The 21,934-nt window shown below is 45.6% G+C and overlaps 3 protein-coding genes across 3 annotated transcripts; 1 reads left to right on the forward strand and 2 right to left on the reverse strand.

Annotated features, from left to right (window-relative positions):
• Nucleotides 1-5,320: 5,320 nt before the first annotated feature.
• Nucleotides 5,321-6,097, reverse strand: LOC120706220. The gene has a single exon (XM_039990801.1). It carries the CDS (start codon nucleotides 5,908-5,910, stop codon nucleotides 5,587-5,589), a length of 324 nt encoding a protein of 107 aa, XP_039846735.1. The 5' UTR covers nucleotides 5,911-6,097; the 3' UTR covers nucleotides 5,321-5,586.
• Nucleotides 6,098-12,594: 6,497 nt separating this feature from the next.
• Nucleotides 12,595-13,437, reverse strand: LOC120706221. The gene is made up of 2 exons (XM_039990802.1): nucleotides 12,880-13,437; nucleotides 12,595-12,772 (listed from the first exon to the last, which is right to left on the reverse strand). The coding sequence occupies exons 1-2, from the start codon at nucleotides 13,334-13,336 to the stop codon at nucleotides 12,726-12,728; spliced, it is 504 nt and encodes a 167-aa protein (XP_039846736.1). The 5' UTR covers nucleotides 13,337-13,437; the 3' UTR covers nucleotides 12,595-12,725.
• Nucleotides 13,438-15,866: 2,429 nt separating this feature from the next.
• On the forward strand, nucleotides 15,867-16,929 carry LOC120706222. The gene has a single exon (XM_039990803.1). It carries the CDS (start codon nucleotides 15,994-15,996, stop codon nucleotides 16,528-16,530), a length of 537 nt encoding a protein of 178 aa, XP_039846737.1. The 5' UTR covers nucleotides 15,867-15,993; the 3' UTR covers nucleotides 16,531-16,929.
• Nucleotides 16,930-21,934: the final 5,005 nt, after the last annotated feature.

The following is a 21,934-nucleotide window of genomic DNA, read 5'->3' on the forward strand; positions in this document are numbered from 1 at the left end:
CGCGCCCTCTGTTTGTGGCTGCTGTGCGTAGATTAAATTACAGATGTTCGGCGATTCAAATTCTTTTTTCCTCTTCAAGAAGGTTGGAGCCTACTGATTTGCCGTCTCGTTTTCTTCTTTAGAATTAACTTGTGATGTGATGGAATTGCGAGAGCCGTTGCGCCCGAGCGCTGGTGTCCACGCGTGGCGGCCGCGCAGATTGACAATTGGCAACTGGTCCATTAATTCGCCGATCCATAAAACTTCTTTTTTCCGGGACATGTAGTGCACGTATTTCATCAAGAGATGCTCCATTTCAAATAATCTTTTGAGTTTTGGCGAATACGGTAAAGTTTCCGAGGGACGAGGTAACTACATTTGACATCAGAGGGAAGTTACGTCTGATGAACCGGTTTTATTTTGTAGTTTTTATCTTCTCAGTATAACTTGTAGGCGTTGCATCATTGTCGAACTCAGGGAGAAGACTAGCTAGTCATCAACCGCTGCTGGGTCAGTGGCCATTACTGTTTTGTACTGACTGGGGAGGTGAGCAGAGACACACACAAGAAATGGATAGGTCACTGCCTAGCCATACGACGTCATACCAGGCACTGTACTAACCCACTTTCGTTGGAGTAGATAGATATAGTAATTAATAAGCATTGTAGCTTTCCTCATGAATTTTTTTGAGTGTCTGTCTCATATATATGATTGAACACTGGCTATTCACTCACGGGAATGGGAGTGGAGCAACTTGTTATGGACGTGTTTGGATCCAAGGACTAGAGCTATTTGAGCTAGAGCTATTTAGCCCAAGCAAATAGCTCTTTAATAAAATAGTTATTGATATGTTTGGATCCAAAGACTATTTTGAGCTATTTTTCCTTCCCAATTATTTGGATCCAACTAACTTCTCTTCCTGCCAGATCCTGTGCTCATGTACTCCGTGTGGCTGCTGTGCTCCGCCCAGCCCAGCCTTTCGTGTTGTTGTGCTGTGCGCCTGCGGTGCTGTGCTGCGCTGCTGTGCGCCATGCTGCTGTGCTGTGCTGCGCCTTGCCTTCCCTGTACATTTCCATGCATATATACTTCACACGTGTATATATTAATCGAGCATGTGTATACATATTATTTAATCACAAAAATTAAATTTGTCCATACACATGTCTCAGTCGGAACATACAAGTAATAGTAATGTTCTCACACAAACATACAAGTCCTTCATGAAATGAATGTAAATAATATTACAAGCCATGAAACAAATTATATGCCAACTCATCACGAAACTCATTCATGTTGCTATCTTCAACAAGAGGTTCATCTTCCGGCCATTCCGATTCATGTTGTGTTGGCATTGGGTTGTAATTTGCATCAGCATCACATTTAGCAAACTCCCTATCCGCAACTCTGCTCTCCCGAATGAAATTATGAAGAGTCATGCAAGCAACAATTATTCTAGTTTACTTCTTTTCTGGAAATTTTGCCATCTTCAATAAAATCCTCCATTTCATCTTCAATACTCCAAAAGACCTCTCTATGACATTCCTAACTCTTGAATGAGCATGGTTAAAGGTTTCTTTCATACCTTGAGACATAGGACCGTTTTGCCATTGCTCCACATGGTACCTCGTACATCTGTATGGTGAAAGGTAGCCCTTGCGGTTTGGGTACCCCGCATCAACCACATAATATATACTTTCCTACATATTCAGGTACACAATGAGACATATAGTTCAATTATGGAAATGACAGAAAGAGTTGTAAGACATTTGCATTTGTTTACCTAGTGGTGGATGTGGAAATTTGTGAACATGAGTTGTCATTGCATCTTTGAACACTCTCATGTCATATGCTGAATCAGGCCATCCCGATAGCACAAAGATAAATCTCATGTAGAAATCACAAACTGCAAGCACATTCGTTGTGCCTGTTCAAGTATTGAATCCTCTTGCTCTTTGGCACCACAACCTTGACATGAGTCCCATCTATTGCTCCTATGCAGTTGTTGAAATGTGGCAAAAAATCTGGATTTTCTAGGTTAGGATGCACCTCAGAAAATTCCGGATCCTTTGGTTTAATTATGTCAGGTGCTAATCTAAGGACACAAGTCAGAACTGCATTAAATGTCCGACTTATTGTCTCCAAAGATCTAATAAGACGGTCCTCTGCTTGTCTAACTGACTGTGGTGCTCCAAGAACCCATAAAAACATAGCTAGAGCCTCTACAGATGATATTTTTGTTGTTGACTGTAAACCATATGACTCCACCAAAGTATTATGCAGCCTATTAAATAATGGTCTCTCAACTCTAAACATCTTGTAGCAAGAACTATCTCGAGTTAAAGTCCTCTGAACCCATTGCAAACCACTTTCTGGGGCAAATAGTGATCTAGGTGGTAGTTTGACAAAGTGGTTATCAGAGTACATACCCAAGATAGGGACCAGTTGCACAACAAAATATGTAGCCATCTTCAAATTCTTGCGGCACATGGAGATAACCTCATCCTCGCTTGATGATGTGCTTCCTCCATCAGCTTCTTCGACATGCATTTGTTCATTGGACTCATCCTGATTAAACACAAATAGGAAAAAGTCAGAACTTGTACCAATGGAGAAACACACACATACAAGATGAGAATAATATTAACATCACACAGAGTCATATGAATTGTCAGAACAGTAAGATAGCTAGCATAATATTAGAAAATTCAGCACATGAACACAAATAAAAGGTCCAACACACCACAGACAGCACAAACATATAGTTGTCTAACACATGACACGCATAATAGGTTCATTGTACCATCCTAACTACTCCAAACCCTGTTCCCTACGCCATTTCTTGAAGTAACTAAGCCTAACCTCAGGTGTCAAGTTGCCACAAAAGAACTCCTTTTGGAAGGGGTCTTGGAACATCTTGGCCATTGCAAAGACAGCCTCACTTGTTTGCTCAACACCGCACTCAAAAGCCAATTGCTGACACCTCCTCACTGAAAAAGCCTCCTTGTCACTAGCTCGTTTCTTCATTTCCTGACTGTTGATTTGCACGGCCTGCTTGAAGGTAATGGACAAGTCCCTTACATAACGAACCATTGGGCTTTTGCTCTTCTTGACTGGACTTTCACCAGTGCTGGTAGTACTCTCAATAGACCTCTTGCCACTACTCTTTTGGCTACTACTAGTACTTCTTGGTGTTTCCTGAAAGTCCTCTTCTTCTGCTTCTTTGGGCCATGCATCCTCAGCACCTTCTTGGGCAGCACCATAATCATCTCCAGTCACAAAGGCACCACCTCCATCAATGGTACTAGAACTGAACATTTGTTCTAGCAGATCCAAGTTTCTTGGAGGACCCCATCTCAACTTCTTCAAATATGGTTTGTTCTGTACAAATGCACAGGAACAGATAAAATTAGTTTGGTTCAAATAAGGCAGTGTCAATCAAATATGTATGAAAGTACTAAGACAAAATGCTTAGCAAGTTTACAGAATAGCATGATTATCAGAAAACCTGAACACAAAACATGAACATGATAAATTATAGAAGGACATATTATAGCAAGTTTTTCCTTAGTGGCAGCTAACCATTGTTCTGAAAAAAATACATGCAGATGCTGAAAGCAAATTAAACCAACAGGAGTGCATGCACTCAGCTTATGCATTGATCATAAAAACCATAGGATATAGCTTTGTACCCATCACCACTCATTTGGTTTCCATTGTAATGGCCTGCTTGCACCTGCTCTAAGCACAATTGCAACAAATAACCATTATTCAGATCATTCCAATTCGCCAGAGGCCCGCCGAAGCTGCCTAAGTCCTCGACCTCCTCTTCGTATCGTTCTTCTTCATCGACGCCGATGTAGTTGTTGCCGGGAGCTTGAGGATGGCCAGCACCCCTTGCTGCACGGCCACCCCGGCCACAACGCGAGCTCGCACAGCCACGGTTCGACGAGGACGAGCGCGTACGATGCCGACCAGCCGAACTGACCTTCGCACGCCCCTGTCCGCCGCTGTCTGCACCGAACAACGAGCCTCCACCGTGCGCAGGCCATGGCGGCATGCCGTCGCCGGCTCCACCGCTGCTGCCTCCCGCCGATGACGATGCGCCGAATTGAAGTTGGCGAGCACGCGGTGCAGGCGGAGCCGCCCAGCCACGGCCGAGCCCAGGAGCGAGGTGAGGCACTCCCAAGGTGCGCGGTGCGCGAGGGGGAGGGTAAACAGAGCCATGGTCGAGCTCAGCTCCTTCCTCCCCGTGGCCCTGGAGGAAGGCGCCGTACGCATGCAGATGGGGAAATTCTCGGCCGGCGGCACCTGTGAGTTGAGGTCGAACGAGTCCACGCCGGCACGAGGAGCAGGAGCGTGGTCGAGGGCGGTCGCCGACGTCTGCGACGTTGTGGAGAAGAAGTCGAAGCTGTCCATGGAGATCCGGTCGGGGATGAAGGGCTGCCGCGGTCCGAGCCGGCGACGGCGATGCAGTGAAGTCCGAGCCGGCGACGGCGACGCAGTCCGTGGGGACGAAGCGGCGCCGGCAGTCCGGATCGGGAGGCGACGGGGTGGCGCGCGTGGGGGGAGGCGGGGCGGCGCACGCATGGACGGCGTGGGGGCAGGCGACGGGTCGGCGCATGCGTGGGGGGAGGCGATGGGGCAACTCACCGCCGCCGCCGGCGGATCGAGAGGGCGTTGGACATCCGCCAGCGGATGGGATCCGCCGTCGCGAGGTGCGAGATGCGGCCACAGGCAGGCTCGATTGGATGTGGCCAGGGGGGAGGAGAAAAATTAATTTTCCGGTGGGACCCACTCAAATAGCTCAAATAATCACTCTTTGGGTGGGATAGTTTTTTGAGGTAGGCTATTTCCATATAGCCAAAACTAGCCCTCATGTTTGGAGATTTTAGGCTATTTTAGACTCAAAATAGCTTTAGCTCTTGGATCCAAACATGCCCTATGTAATATAGGTTAGAATAGCACATACTTTTTCCCCCCTCGCAAATCTTCCTTTACCTCCTCGCAAATCTTGTACGCAACAATCTCACGTTTCATAACACAAAAACATAGATACTTTTTTCTCTTTGTTTTAGATAAATGAAGTGGAAGTGCTTGCATTTTAATTCGAGTGGTGTTCATCCTAATTTCAGTTTATGCAGCTTGCAGCCGGAAGTGGGAAGAGAAATAGTCTTTGCGGAGATGGTTTACAGTCGAAAGGTCAACCGAATTGGCTTAGCAAGTCCAACGTTTACCAATTACCCCCATCGATTCTTTCATGCTTCCAGCTTCCCTCATTGGGAAACAACAGCTTCGATACAAGATGATATCAAGCAACAGTGCGCGGCAATGCTACTAAAAGTTCAGAACCTATAACAAGAAGGGATTTTATTTGATTCCAGCTGTATCTGCTGAAACAGAATTACATGAATGAAGCTACAGAATTACTGCAGGGGAAAAAAGGAAAAACAACAGAAAAAAGCCTCCCTGCTAGATTGTACAGAGCTACATGTATACATGAAACGAAGGCCTAGAATCGTATTCAGAAATTCAGGCTGCGTCGCATGAATCTGAACTGAACAGCTACTGGAGTACTGGTGTACACCCAGGGCAGCGGCCGTGGGCGAGTCACCGCAAAAACACCAAGAAAGCAGAGAACGCGGCGAGCAGCGGCAGCCATGCCACCGCGCTGCTGCCGGCAGGGCGCGCCGCCGACTGGAGGAACCCCGGATCCTGGGGGAACATCGCCGCCGACGGCGGCGGCGGCGGCGTCATCCAGGGGAACGGCCCCGTGGGGGCGGCCCCGGCCGGCCGCACCGGGCAGAAGGGGAACGGCGACGCGGTCCCCGGCGGCAAGAGCGTCGTGATGTCGCCGTCGTCCGCGGCGCAGGCGGCCGACCCGAGCCACACGGCCGCGACCAGCAGGACCGCTGGCCGCAGGGACGGCGGCATCCTCGCCTCGCTCGTCGTCGGAGCTTTTTGGCCGGCGACGAAGAGGGTGTACGAGTGTGTAGTCTAGCTGAAGAGACGTCTTTAATCCGGCGTGCCAATTGGCCAAGAATATAGTTTTCAGATGTGGTTGCTGCCCTCGAGGTGATGTTGGCCGTCCGATGCCGATCGGAGGGCCATCAGTGGCGCTGATGCGGCACTGAAACCTCCTATGCCGGGCTGCTAACCTGCTACAGTATAGAGCTGCTGATCATGATTTCTCTGTCAGAGTATGCGCGTAATTACGATAGTAAATCTGATCCGATGAAACTTTTCAAAAAATAAAAAATGATCTGTTGATGGTGATTGTCCAGTTTCATCTCTGATTATTTCTGGAGGTTGTGATGTAACTGAGTGTCGGTGCCGCGTCTCGCTGCAACGGTGCCATTCTTCCTACAGGTGAGAGGTCAGAGACCTTGGACGATGGTAACTGACAGCGACGATCACAACTGACATCCTTGGACTGCAGTACTAAACTGGGCTACAATTTACATTGCAGGCAAAGAAAATTTGATTTGACATTAGCGTGCAAATGGGCGATTGAGGTTTTAAACCCAAACTGATCAAACCACAATTTCTTTTGAGGCGTGATCAGATCTCAATGAGATAGTCTACCAAACGTCAATCTGGCTTGTCTTTTTTTTTCAGAAGGAGCAGTATAGCTTCACTTAATGATCTGCAAACAAAAGCAGCTATCATCTTCCCACCTTCAATTAATAGAAGTATAAAGCTGATGTGTTTCATGGGACCTCCTTTTCTAGATCACTTCACAAGCACGGGAGTGATTAGTCAACATTGTTCAACAGCTCTGAAGTTGAATCATGTAAAGAAGACGCCAGTCGGTGACATGGCAATTAGAGAGGCGCTGCCTTTTGCTTGACTCCTCATCTGCAGCTCCAGTCGCCTCAAAGTGGAGTCTCTCTTTCTAAAAATTCCAATCATGCATCCAGGATACTTTTTTTTTCTAAAGGAATGCGTCCAGGATACTGAAGCAAAGGCTCTCAAAAGCGACGGATCAAGAAATCAGGTTACTGCAACTGAGCATGAGCCTGCAGTTAACGGCAGGGAGAAAATGGTTGGTTGTGATGTCAGGTACACTGATATGCAAGGCAAAATTCAGGGGGCTTTGGAGCATCTGCAAGAGGGTACAAGGGAAAGCAGGCCTAGGATGGGGACTGGCCACCAGCAGCAGCACTGAACTTTTGGATGGTGTGGTGTGCATGCTTCGCAATGCAGACTGGCCTGTGGGCACTTAAGGCTGGCTGGGAGAGACAAGCAACTCCAAATCCAAGAGGGTACTTGGTTGAATAATGGCATCAGGACTGGGTTGGGGCTTGGGAAAGCCAAGTGGGCAACAACCTCTTCCAGTCTTTCCCTCTTCCACTGGAAAGTGGCAGCAAGCAAGCATATTTGGTGATCGCTACCTTACCCTACCATATCCTTCCAATCCAGGATAGACAGGGGCATGTATGATGTGTGGGTGTTGTTAGAAGTTCTAGGATCTTAAGCTCAAAAGGAACCACATAGATGACGTACCTTGATCTTTAGAGCCACTCATCTTCTTGTTCTTGCCTCTGTGTGTGTGTTTAGTGTGTATGTGTGCGTTGGTTTTGTTCCCCGGTGTTGGCGACGGGAAGGTGATCAGTACCTTTGCACGGGGTTCTTACCCCGTTATTTATACCCGTTGCACACCGGGGGGAACCGTCATCGCTTTGGGTCGGTTGCCGTCCCTGATCAGGACGGCACGGGATGGAAACATCCCGTTCTCTTATCTTTTCATTAATTGTTATCTTATCGTTTTACTGTAGATCATTCAATGAGCTTACTGTTTAAGCTCACAGATCATCATCCCAACATTCTCCCCCTTGATCGTAAGGGCTTAAACTTATAAGTTTATTTCTTAACAAAATAGTACATCAAGACAAAAGGATTACAATGGTTAATAACAAACACCACTGAACCCATACCACTTAATTTCGAAACAAACTTCTTTAACTTAGGAGCTCCATAAACTTATTACATCAGACTTATACAATCTTACAGACTCACTCTTTGACAGACAGTACACCAAGACACTAAGTTACAATAGTCAATTAAGTACTACTGAACTAAGTGACTATGGTTCCTGAACAATCTCTGAGGAAGTCCACATTAGGATTATGGGGAGACGATGTCATATTGGTCCCAACTAATCCAGGATCAAGGGCTTATCTACCAGACCCATACCGGTAACGTGATCTTTGAATACACTGGGTGGTAGGCCCTTTGTGAGTGGATCCGCCAACATATACTTAGTGTTTATATACTTAATATTTATTGTCTGATCCTGGATCCTTTCTTTCACAACATGGTACTTAATGTCAATGTGCTTGGCACCACTCATTGACTTGTTGTTACTCGAATAGATTACTGCAGGTTGATTATCGCAGTATAACGTGAGTGGCTTTGAAATGCTGTCGACCACTCTAAGTCCCGGGATAAAATTCTTTAGCCATACTGCCTGCCCGGTAGCCTCATAACATGCCACATATTCAGCCTGCATTGTCGACGATGCAGTAACACTTTGTTTGGAGCTTTTCCACAATATAGCTCCTCCTGTGAGTGTGAAGATATAACCTGACGTGGATTTCTTAGTGTCAACACATCCCGCAAAATCAGCGTCTGAATGACCTATGAGTTCAAGGTTATCAGACTTCTTATATGTGAGCATGAGATCTTTAGTGCCTTGCAAATAGCGAAAGGTCTTTTTGGCTAATTTCTAGTGTTCTGGTCCTGGATTTGACTGAAATCTGCCAAGCATCCCGGTCACGAATGCCAAATCAGGGCGAGTGCACACTTGTGCATACATTATGCTTCCGACAGCTGAGGCATAAGGAATTGACTTCATCTGCGCAGCTTCATACTCATTCTTTGGACATTGGAATTTTCCAAATTTATCGCCCTTAACAATAGGAGCAGGCGAGGCTGAACACTTATGCATATTATACTTTTTCAGCACCTTTTCAATATATGTCTTCTGAGATAGCCCCAAGATCCCTTTGGATCTATTTCGGTGAATTTCTATGCCCAGAACATAAGTAGCTTCACCGAGATCTTTCATCTCAAATTTGGAGGTAAGGAACCTCTTTGTTTCCAGCAGTAAGTTCTTATCACTGCTGGCCAGGAGTATATCATCCACATATAATATCAAAAAGATGAATTTACTCCCCCTGAACTTAGCATAAATGCAGTTATCCCTTTTATTCTCTTCAAAACCAAACTCTCTGATAATTTGGTCAAACTTAAGGTACCATTGTCTTGACGCTTGTTTCAGCCCATAAATGGATTTCTTCAATTTACATCCCAAATGTTCCTTTCCTTCCACAACAAAACCCTCAGGTTGTGCCATGTATACATTTTCATACAAATCACCATTCAGGAATGCCGTCTTAACATCCATTTGATGCAACTCCAAATCATAATGAGCCACAAGTGCCATGATGATTCTGAATGAATCTTTAGAAGAAACAGGGGAGAAGGTTTCATTGTAATCAATGCCTTCCCTCTGTGTAAAACCTTTTGCCACGAGTCTTGCTTTGAACCTTTCGATATTGCCCTTGGAGTCACGTTTAATCTTGTAGACCCATTTGCAGCCTACTGTCTTGGCTCCTTTAGGAATTTCTACTAAGTCCCATACTTCATTAGCATTCATAGATTCCATTTCATCTTTCATAGCATCAAGCCATTCAGATGAATGCTCATTATTCATGGCCTCTTTAAATGATGTGGGATCATCGTCCAATATCAACTCATTCGTATCTTCACTCATATAAGTGACATAATCACTAGGAATAGCTGATCTACTTTCTCGTTGTGACCTTCTGAGTGGTTGCTAATTATTTTGCTCATTCATCACAACCGGAGGCTGTTGAATATCCTCATTAGGCTCATCATTAGGAGCAATACATGAAGTGGTTGCAGGAGTTTCAACAGGTGTTGTATCAACAGTCCTTTGGACTTGAGGTGCAACATCAGCATGCACAGGGAAAATAGGATCTTGAGTTATGGGCATTGGAACATATTCCCGTTTTTCTTCTAAATTAATTTCCCTGGGAGTCATACTCCCCCTGATCACTTCATCTTCCAAGAACACAGCGTGTCTTGTTTCAACAAACTTAGTAAATTGATTCGGACAATAAAATCGATATGCATTTGACTTATCAGGATAACCGATAAAATGACAACTGATTGTCTTTGTAACGAACATGGCACCATTTATGCCATTTCGAGTGATTTTGGTGATCGAATGACAACACAACACTTGGACTAATATGATTGTTAAGATGATCATTCTCAGACTTTTAGGTTCAAGTGATGACAAAGAGAAAAAGAAAATAGGCGTAGCAAGGCCCGAAGGGCAGCTCTTCGGATCAGGAGCACCGGAAGAACCGACGCCAGGGGCACCGGTGCATCCGACGCTTGTCGGAAGAACCGACGCTACGATGTTTGGTGCAGGAGGAAATCGAAGCCAAGTCAGCCTACAGGCACCGGTTGAACCGACGGGTCAAAATGGGGCATCGGTGCATTGGCCGTCCTTTGTACCAGAGGCGATGTCAGTGCCCAGGAGAAGTGTCTTCAGCACCGGTTCAACCGATGGGGGCATCGGTGCATACCACCGGTGTAATGACGTCAGCGTCCAGGAGAAGATTCCTTCAGCACCGGTTGAACCGGTGAGGCATCGGTGCAAAGCATCGGTTCAACCGGTGGTCTCTACGTCAGTCGTCAGGAGTCCAACGGCTACTTCGTGTTATGAGTGACCGGATGAACCGACGCTACCCTGCCAAGAGGCATCGGTTCTTCCGGTGGTACACAGATTTTCAGCTAACCGTTGGAGCAACGGCTACAAGACTTGGTGGCCTATATATACGCCTCACCCCGGCCATTTGAAGATTGCTGGAGTTGCTGGACATCCCACACACACCCAAGAACATCTCCAAGCCATACAAAAGCATCAAGATCATATCCTTAGCCCTTAGCACACTTTGAGAGTGTTGTGTAAAGGATTAGCTCTTAGTGAGTGAGTTTGCAAGGCTTAGAGCCTTTGTGCTGTGGTTCATTAGTGAACCAAAACAAGAGCTTGGTGCGCCGGCACCTTGGAGCGTGGAGCTCGCCGGCAACGTCATCGACCCTCCGACTTGGTGTGGAGCGGCGACGACACCTTTGTGCGGGGGACGTGGAGACCCCCATCCTTTGTGGAGAAGCTCCTTAGTGGAACCCGGGGCCAAGGTGACCGTGATTGTGTTCACGGAAGAGACTTGGTGGCCGAGTAGCAATACTCTTAGTGAGTGCTACAACAACGTGGATGTAGGTGTGCCTTTGTGGCTAACCGAACCACGGGATAAACACCCGCGTCAAGAGTTTGCTATCTCCTATCCCACTCTTTAAGCTTCCGCATTTCATTCTAGTAATTTGTATGCCTTTACTTTCATAGAATAGTTTCTTGATAGGAAAGGCTATATGTTGCTAAACTCTTTTGGGATAGGGGTTTTACACTAGAACAACCTAGTTGCACATCTAGATAGCTTGTTTTAGTTTAAGCTTTGTGCAAACTAGTTGGAGCCATAGGTCTAAGTTTTTATTAGTGCCTAATTCACCCCCTCACCCTCTTAGGCTAGAGCACCCGATCACTATCAGTCTTGGGGTCTAATTTTCCCATATTTGGATTGAAAACTCGAGCTTCAGCAGGGCAGCCCCACACATGTAAATAATTTAGAGTTGGTTTCCTCCCAGTCCATAGTTCAAAAGGTGTCTTAGGAACTGATTTGCTGGGAACTCTATTAAGAATGTGTGCAGCTGTCTTTAGAGCTTCCATCCATAAATTCACAGGCAAAATGGAGTGACTCATCATACTTCGTACCATATCCATTAGAGTGCGATTACGCCTTTCAGCTACTCCATTTTGCTGTGGTTCGCCCGGTGCAGAGTACTGGGCTTTTATGCCATTTTCTTCCAAAAACCTTGCAAAAGGTCCAGGAGTTTGGCCATAAGGTGTATGCCTTCCGTAGTATTCTCCACCACGATCAGACCTTACAATTTTGATCTTCCGATCATGTTGATTCTCAACTTCTGCTTTGAAAATTTTGAACTTATCTAATGCCTCGGATCTTTCTTTGATTGGATAAATATATCCATAACGGGAGTAGTCATCGGTGAATGTAATGAATGAATCAAAACCATCCACTGATTTTACATTAAAAGGACCACAAATATCTGTGTGGATTATTTCCAAAACTCCCGTGCTTTGGTTTACACCTTTCTTGATTTTCTTTGCATATTTTCCTTTGATGCAATCAATGCAATGTTCAACATTTGCATCCGAGAAATCCAAAGGATGGAGGATATCTTCTTTAATGAGACGCTCAATTCTCCCCCTCGAAATATGGCCTAAACGGTAGTGCCATAATTTCGAAGAAGTCTCATTATCATTATATTTTCGTTTGGTACTAACATTTGCATTTGAGGAGGAATCAACATGATAAGTGGTGGCACATAATGATATTTTATAAAGTTGTTCCCGTCTAACGGCGAGACCAACATTTTTATTACCACACATAATTATACATCTATGGTCTCCAAAAGTACAACGATAACCACTATCATCTAAGCATGAAACAGAAACTAAGTTTCTTTTCATAGAGGGTACATAAAGAACATCATTTAGCTGAAGTCTAAAGCCAGTATGAAGAGTAAGAGTGAAGTCTCCAATGGCCTTGACTTCTGCTTCAACTCCATTAGCAACTCTAATTCTTCTTTCCCCTCTTCTTAGGGTCCTCCTCGTAGCGAATCCCTGTAAAGAGTTTGCAACGTGAATTGTTGCACCTGAGTCAATCCACCAAGAATCGGTGGCATAATCAATATAAAGGGATTCATCAACAAAAGTTATAACATCAGTACCTTTCTTATTGAGCCATCTCATAAAACCAATGCAGTCCCTCTGACGGTGTCCACTTTTTCCACAAAAGTGGCATCCTTCGGGATCTTTTCCTTTTTCCTCTGCATTGGAGCCACCTGCTGGCTTGTTCTGCTGGCCTTGCTTAGAAGATTGCCCATTTTCTTTAAATTGACCAGGCTTAGGCTTCAAGTATTCCTTCTTAAATTTCTTATATCTTTTCTTTTCAGAATGCTTGAATTGATTAGCATGATCAATCCTTTCTGCCTTCAGCCTTTCTTCTTCTTGCACGCACATGGCAATTAACTCATCAATCCCCCACTTTATTTTCATAGAGTTGTAGTTGATCACAAATGGAGAGAACTCCTGGGGCAGTGATGACATAATGAAATGGACAAGAAAACCATCAGAGATTTCCATCTCCATTGACTTAAGCTTGGAAGCCATGTGACATTTCTTCATAATGTGCTCCTTTAGACTGCCAGTAGCATCATATTTTTCACCCACCAACCTTTTGATGAGGGTGGTGGCATAAGCTTTAGAGGAGCCTTTGAATTGCTCCTCAATCTTTTCATTAATTGTTATCTTATCGTTTTACTGTAGATCATTCAATGAGCTTACTGTTTAAGATCACAGATCATCATCCCAACAGGTGTCCCTTATCTTTGCCTGCAGGCAAGCGATTTTTTTCTTTTCGTTTTCTTTTTCGGCCATGCATGCTGCTTTTCTTCCACAAAATGGTAGTACAATGCATATGCGGGTACCTTTTTATTTTTTAGAGTGCTAGGGCCAAGCCCCCGTCAGATTAAAGACAGAGAAAACATTCAACGTACATCAGTATTGCGATGATGGCACAGACCCATCACCCAACAAAGGGTAACCCCAAGCTACGAAAAGAAACAGGAACAGAGTAGCTAAAAGTCTGAGACAAAGCTTGAACACCCAGGTACAAATCAGACGCCCAGAAACTAGACGACCAGCGCATGGTCCATCTCCTTCAGCTGCGTGGACCAGGATGTCATGCCCAGCTCCCCAGCCGAGCTCCATGAGAGGGACTGGTACCTTTTTATGAATTAGTGATTTTTCTTTTTGGCCATTTATGCAGTGCTTTTCAATGATATTCTTTTCTTTCTTAGCATGAATGGAGTGCCACTGCATGAACATGAACACATGCAGGTGTAGCCATGCCAAGCAAGAAAATGAATGAAAGAGAAACTCTAGCGGCCAATTCTTCAGTTTTTTCCTTTACAAAAAGGTCACCGAGAGAATGAGAGTTCCCACCTGAATAATTTTCCAATGACCAGCGAGGTCAGAAAAAGAAGGTGCCGTTACGTGATTGGGGCATAAGCCCTAGAAATACAAACCACAAATCACGGATCATGTCGTGATCGGTGAAAAGAGTTTGAACCCTCGAGCGTCTTTCACCCGTTGTCTGCCGCAGCGGTTTCTTCGACTGAATCACCATCCATATCTTTTGGTGCAGTGCGGCTTATAGTCTTCCTTTTGCTGGTAGAATCCCGTGCACATTTCTGAACCAGACTTTACCCGCTCGAGGTTGAGGATATGCGTTTCTGGAAAGCTCCCGCTTTCGTAGATGTCTGTTGCTAGTGCGGTGGGTGTAGGTTGTGACGTCACGTCAAAGAAAAGATTTTGCTGCAAAAATCGCTCTGAAAATAAAGAGGACAGGCGCAGGATTTTACCCACAAATCAGGAAGGAAGGGACGCTCCATAGTAGAAAACTAACGTCTCTGTCAGTAAATAGCCTGAAGTTTTTTTAAGGGGTAGTAAATAGCCTGAAGTGGTCCGCGGCGACGATACAGAGAACATTTTTGGTACGAGCCCGTTTAAAATTTGCATTCAATAGCCTGCCTGATAGAGCCCATTAGTCCATATAGCCAAAAATCTGTTTGGCCCAAATCGAATACGAAGAGGGCCGCGCGAGACTCTTACGAATACGCACCCTAGCCCAATCTGATATAATGTAGTATAAGCACCTTTCTTAATCTTCTTTTCTTTTTTATCTTTTTTTTTCATGGTCATTTTAAGTTTTATGCAACTCACACCACTATAGTCTGTCTTGTCCCACCCACCATATCCAATAGAGGCTACTACATAACACACTTAATACTCATTTGGTTTTTAAAATAACTGTCACATCGAACGTTCAGATGTAATATAAAATTAATTACATAAGTTGCAACTAGAGCTCTAGATGAATCTATTAAGTATAATTAATGCATAATTAGCGTACGGTTACTGTAGTAATTAGTGGTCAAATTATGAATTTATTAGGATTAATAGATTTGTCTCGTGATTAAGTCACGACTTGTAAAAATAGTTTTGTAATAAGTCTATGTTTAGTACTCTCAATTGGTGCTTAAACATACGATATGACAGGGCTTATGACTTAAACTGAAAAAAAATCAAACCAGGCCTTATGCTTCTTGACGTAGAAGAAGTTCAATGCTTATATGATGACTCAAAATCAAAACAAAAAAAAATGAGAGAAGACAAGCATGAAGAATCATCGATGCTTCGTCAAGCAACATGGTTTATGTGTTTAAACGACCCTCCCTACTGTGATGTATACATCCCTCTACTGGCTTTGGCTTCAGTAGCAGCTACATGCTTTCCCACCTTGCCCTTACTGTACTGTACATCTACAGAAAGAACATACTCTGCCCTGCCGAACGCATCTCGTCGGGTCAATAACAAGTGGCCAGTACTAGTCTCTTGCCGCGATGTGACTGATGGGCCGCACGCCCGCACCAGGCGGTGGGACTGGGGTGCGCGGTGGCGCCGTGCGCGTGCGGCGAAGACCGACTTGACCCGGCCGCGGCTGCCATTGGCTGGCCCTGGTCTCCGGCGACGACCTGACCTATCGTCGTCGCCGCCGCGGCCGGTCGCCCGTGAAGTGTCTCGCACGGCGACGCAGCGCGCCACAGCACTGATGACCTGATAGCGCACTGTTGTTGCCATGCTCCCGCCCTCATCTCTACTAAGCCGCCAACAAATACTGCACGCTCGCACAGGCCAAAAGCGCACAGTTCAGTCGTGCACAAGAACAGAGCTGGTGTGTGTGCGTGGCTTCGTGCTCGCTGCTCGGCCGGCCGGGCGACATGGCGAGGACTCTGCTCCAGCCCAAGGCCGATGGCGCAGCCGCGTTCGTCCGCGCCGGAGCGCCGGCGGCCTCCGTCGTCCTCCTCGTCGCCGTCGTCGTTGCCGCGGCGGCCGCGGTCGTCGTGTCCCTCTGCACGAGCGGCAGGAACGCCAGGCCGCGGAAGCAGCGGCGGTCGTCCCTGGCGCCGGCCCCGCAGGAGCAGCAGGACAGCGGCGCCGGCGCCGGCGCCGGCGCCGGCAGGAGGAGCAAGCCGCAGCTGCTCACCAGCCTCAGCGGCATCGGCGTCAAGGCGGCCGCGGTGGCCAAGATGGTCTCGTGGAACCGGCGCTCGCCGCCGGCGTCGGCAGGGTGGAGCAGCGACGACGACGACGAGGTGGCCGCGGAGGAGGAAGATGCCCTGTGGAAGAAGACCATCATCATGGGCGGCAAGTGCCGCCCGCTCGAGTCCTCCGGCCACATCGCCTACGACTCCGACGGCAACCCGCTGCAGCCGCCACCACCGGCGCCGGTCAAGGACGCTGCCGACGAGGCTTAGCTTAACAACGACGCGTGCGTACGTATGTGCGCGCGCAGTTGGGACTTGGGAGTTTGATTCGCCAGGTGTCTTGAGGTGTTGCCACGTCAACTCGTCCGTGGCTGTAGCCGTGCGTGCCAGCTAGCTTGAGTGCTTGCCCTGTGTCTCCACGGATTTCTGATAACCTCGTCGAGTCGAAGTGGCCACCCGTAGGGCCGTATCGATCTGATGAAGCGTCTCTCTCTTTTTCTTGAAGCAGAATCAAATTGATTGCGTCTCGTGATCATATTTCTTTTGAAATAGCATACTGAATCAGACTGAAGTATTTACGCACACCCTATGAATGTTAGAGATTTAAGCACTTTTGGATAAACTTCAGAGATTCAAGCACTTTTGCATACACTAAAGTTAAATGCTAAACTTTAGCACCGATTAGTACTTATATTTCTGCTAAAGTTTTGATCAAAGTTTAGTTTACTTCATTAGCACTTCTGTATGATAAAGTATTGCTAAAGTTTAGCATTTTGGATATTAATATTTGGATCCAATCACTTCGGTAGTCTTCAAATCTGAAGATTTCTCTTTGATTCTGTTTGGGCCGGACTCTACATATGAAAACAAACCCTCCTTTTTATTCCACTTGATTCTGTTGGGTTGATCATGTCAGCGATGATGTCAGCTTTTAGAAAATAACATAGCTAATTAATAGTTGCTAATGAAAAGTCCAAATTGGACTTGAGCTCTTGATTGGAGGGCACTAGAAGGCTCTTGAAAGGTGCTGTCCCACCTGTGATGCTGTGAATATAAATAGGAGAGAGTCTTTATGGACATAAGGCTCTTAGTTTTTAGCCTCTCCCCTAAAAACCTAGCTGCCCAATCTCAGCTGATCACAGAAATCACAGGAGGACTGCCTTCTCTACTTAATTCTAGCACTAGATGCATGAACGGCAACGAAAAAAGATGAGAGGCTCAAGTAATCAAGGTATGTTCAACATCCCATCTTAATTTTGTGATTCTTTCTTGGGCTAGATGATCCTAGAGGTCTAACAATGGCACCAGAGCCACCTAGCTCTAAGATTGGACCCCCTAAGTCTTCAATTTCATCCTAAGATGCTAAGTTTCAGAACTTGTTCATGCTAAATCATGTGTTCGTAATCTAATTAGCTTACTGTCTAAGCTATTCATGTTTAATTCATGCTCATTGTAACACCCCGGGTGTTTACACAGTAATTAATTAAGTGTCTGCACAGTAATTGGGTAGGTTTGCTATGCATCATGTGCTAGAATTACTTAAAAAGGACCTTTTTGTAATTATGAAAGGGTATATGTGTAATTATGATTTTATGCAAGGTCCTTTATATAGTTATTTCTGAATATAGCTTTTGTGGAGGGTGTTTGTGCAAAATTCCAGTGCATTTATTGCATGGCATCAATTTTTTGCTTGAAGGTCTACATTTGAAATGAAATTGCTTTGAAAAAGACAAATTTCCTGGAATTCAAAATCCCTTCAACAGTTTTAATTTTAGCTCTTGAAGCTTTGGCCAAATAAATTTTTGCACAACATCAAAGTTGTAGATCTTGAAATTTTGAACAACTTTCATGTTGGGCACTTTTCCATTTGAGCTTTGATTTAAAAGTTATTGCTTTTTTACAGAAAGGTCCCTGGAACTTTTGGAAATTGCAAAATCGCCCTTATGACCATCTCCCCCTCTCTGCTCTGCTTCTCGCCGCCGGCCACCGACAGCGCCGCCCGCCGACGATTTCCCGGCCTTTCCGGCCATCAATTCGCCGTGCGCTGGCGCCCACGCGTCGCGGACGAGCTCCTCCCCCGCCTGTTGCCTCGCGCTGGCGCCTCCACCCCTCGCCACGCCGCCCCGCCGCGCCCAGAACCTCCCCGGCGGCCGCCACCGCGACGCCGCCGTGGAGAGCCCAAACCCGAGGCCCAGCTCTTGATCTTTCGCGCGCCTGAGCACTACAAGAAGCCCCGCGCTCTATTCCCCTCCTCTTTTCGCCAGTTCCCTAACCCCACGCCCCAGAACGCCGCCGCCGCTCACCCCGAACGCCGGCGAGCTTCACCCCGCCGCGGAGCCGCCACCCCAGACCCGCTCCACCCCTACAGCCCCCACCTTTAGCACCGCCTCGACCTCGCGCAGCTCCCAGGCCACTTCCCCTCGCCTGAACCTTACCGGAGCACCCTCGCCGTCGCTTGCCTCCGCCGCCGACCCGCCCTGCTCCGCCGAGCCGCCGATTCCGAGCCCCTCCGCGCAACCCTAGGCCACCCAGAGGTGCGCCTTGCACCCGTGAAGCTCACGCACCCCTCCCCTCTCGCCGCCGGTGAGCCCCTCGCCGGGAAACGGCCGGTCAACCGCCGCCTCCCCTCTCTGACCCGGCCCAGGGACCTCGGGTTGAAAGGAAAGAAAACCCAGGGGGTTATTTGCATAGGCCTAGACTCAGATGAATAGTGCCAGTAGGGGCTGCTTTGTAATATTTTCAGTGAACTTTGAAATTCTAGATCAATTCGTAGAAAATTCGTAAATTAGAAAATCTTGATGTTTTGGAATCCTCTTGAAGAGCTCTATGCAGTAGAACCATAATATGTTAGGCTTTAGTTGCAAGTTTTTGCCGTATAAATGGTTTTGTGTCACTAGGTAAATAAATACTAGATGTTTAGTCTTTTTCTTATCTAATGCTTGAAAGCTGGTCTTGCTCTGAAATTTTTGTGGTAGTTTACTCATGTTACACTAGCTTTGCTATAAAAATATCATGATCAGTTCTCTTGTGTAGCTATTTATTTGATTTAATCCTTGTTTAGTATACTTTATTTATGATAAATAGTTTCTGTTCTTGTTAAATCCTGAAAATATTCCTGAGTGTTCTTCTGGAGATATTAGCTTGTCCAGGAAGTTTGAGCCTTAGTTCATGGCTAGATTAGGGGCTAAAAATAAATCTTGCTAATCTGTTGTTTGTTTTAGTTATTTTCTCAGAGTTAATTCTGTGTAGATAAAATCATGAAAAATTCACTGTAGCTAGATCTTACCTTTGTAAATCTCCTGTTAAATTTTGAGCTTCTACTTTGCAATATTTTAGTCTGTATAATTCAAGCTTGTACTAGGTGTTGCCTGCATAAATGATTTATTGTGATTAAATGATTACATGTCTTGATATGATTTTTGAAGGGTAGATTACTTTGTTCATGTTCTGTTTAGTGTAATTTTGGTATAATTTATTACTTTTTGTACTCTGATTTGATGATTTATTTACAAACCATGACTTAGTGGTATGATAAATCACCACCACTCATTTTATGAAGTTAGTTAACTTCTTTTGTGCTGTTAATCATGATGCCTTGTGTAGTTAAATTTGTCATTTAACTACTCTATAAACGATTGCCCATGTTTGTTTATAATGTTGTTCTTGCATTACATATAGATACGACTACTTTGTCAGACGGGACGTACGAGTTAATTCCGGAGTCTGACGGAGGTGATCTCGAAGCTCAAGTGAACACTGCGGAACTAACTGAAGCCCCGAACCAAATTTCGGAAGAGCCTAGCGCTGAAATAGTTAGCAATTACCGAGAAGGCAAGCCCCGGACATAACCTATACTTCAAAATTAATTTCATTTACTGTATTATTTTACTTGTGCATTTACAGTTCCTAGGAGTTGAATTGAAACTCTAGATGCATGATCCTAGGAACCTATGTACTGAACACTAGACTTGAGTTCGAATAATTGCTAAGCTTATAGGACCGGTAAAAGTCGAGTGATTGCCTGTCACTCGCGAGCTTTATAGGAATTGCTTGTTTACTTTCTGTTATCAATATAAGGACGACGGACGGGGTTGTGTTCGATATTATGTCCTATGTGAGACCCCGTCTGTGTTGATGAACTTGCTAAGGTCGCGGTGTGTGGTAGTGCTGGTTAAGTTTTTGAAAGTACTAGTCACATGCCGTAAATATGGTACGCGGCAAGCCTAGTAGCCGATTGGACCGGGGAGTGGATATACCTCCCACTCTCTCAGTAGGGATAGGTTTTATTTTATGTTGCGCAACACTACGACTTCTAGGGACAAGGTTCGGCCTTGGAGCCCTGTAGTCGGGGAGAGTGGCACTATCCACAAGCCGGAAAGAAAGGTTAACGGTTGTTTGGGAATGACCCGACGGTATTCCAGACGTGTGTGCTAGGTTACCCTTGCAAGGTTGAATTTCGATTCAGAATCGTCCGCCTCTCACGATGAAATGAGACTGCTTGATCTCTTTGCCACACAGAGTAATAAGAGCAACAATATTCTTATTAATCTGGATGTTTGCTTAAGAAGTTTCACCATGAATGGTTAGTAGATGCTTACATAGAATGGTTAATCAACTAGAATCTTGAAGCTAAAACTTGAAAGTAAGGACCTACTCTTTATTGCTTTTCAGCAAAGGAAAACCAGAGCCTTACAAATGCCTTGCATAGTCTAGCTAAGGTGGGCTACTTATACCCGTTGTCGGTTAAGTCTTGCTGAGTATTAGAATACTCAGCCTTGCTGTTGAAATCCTTTTTCAGGTATGAGTTTTGAGGATCAGATCGCTAGCTTGACCTATCCTTGCGCTTTGCCTCCTGGCTGGTCCGTAGAATGGGATACGTCTTCGGCCGGCAATGACTATGACGAGTGATACCCGGCTTGGGCTAGCTTGGTATACTTTTGGCGACGTGTTGTAGAAATCGTGTTTCATCTTCCGCTGTTTAGACTCTGAACTTATAATTATGTTTTGTAGAACTGTTTTACTTAAGTTGGTTTTGTAATAATGGTTTGAACTATTTTGTAATCACTACGGAACTTGCCTGTGTTGTAAAATTTGGGGTTGTAATATCTCTGGACTCGCCTTCGTGCGAGGTATGCTTGTTCGATCCGAGAATCGGTGGTTGTATCGGGACGTTACCCGACAGACCAAAAATTGTTCCGTTTGAAGTGCGTTTAAGCTAATGTTGCCTTTATGGTGATGGTTTACGCACTTGAGTCGGGATAATTTAGGCGGTTCTGCCACAGCTGGCATCAGAGCTACAAGCATATACCAGAGGTGTTGGAACCATAAAGAATTTCGGAAAACTACGTTGGATTCGTTAAGAGTTGTGTTTAGAACGTAAAGTCCTAGGGAATTTATGGGAATTACTAGGTGGTTATTTTTTTGTATGGTTTATTGTATCTGACTTCCAGCACTTTACATTTTGTCAAACCATACTCACAAGCAACTCTTAATTCTTGTAACGACGCACCTACGTGAGGTAAGATGGTAAGGATCCTCAGTCAGCTGAGGGAGTCTGACCTTCCCGTCGGTGATGCGAGCCGAACGCTGCCCTCAAGCAATGGCTTACTTGAGGTGCTTCCAATATACCGACTATTAGTTGACTATATTGGAAGTAAAGTGTGCTCAGTCAGCT

Source organism: Panicum virgatum, chromosome 5K (assembly GCF_016808335.1).
Source record: "Panicum virgatum strain AP13 chromosome 5K, P.virgatum_v5, whole genome shotgun sequence".
Classification (NCBI taxonomy): Eukaryota; Viridiplantae; Streptophyta; class Magnoliopsida; order Poales; family Poaceae; genus Panicum; species Panicum virgatum.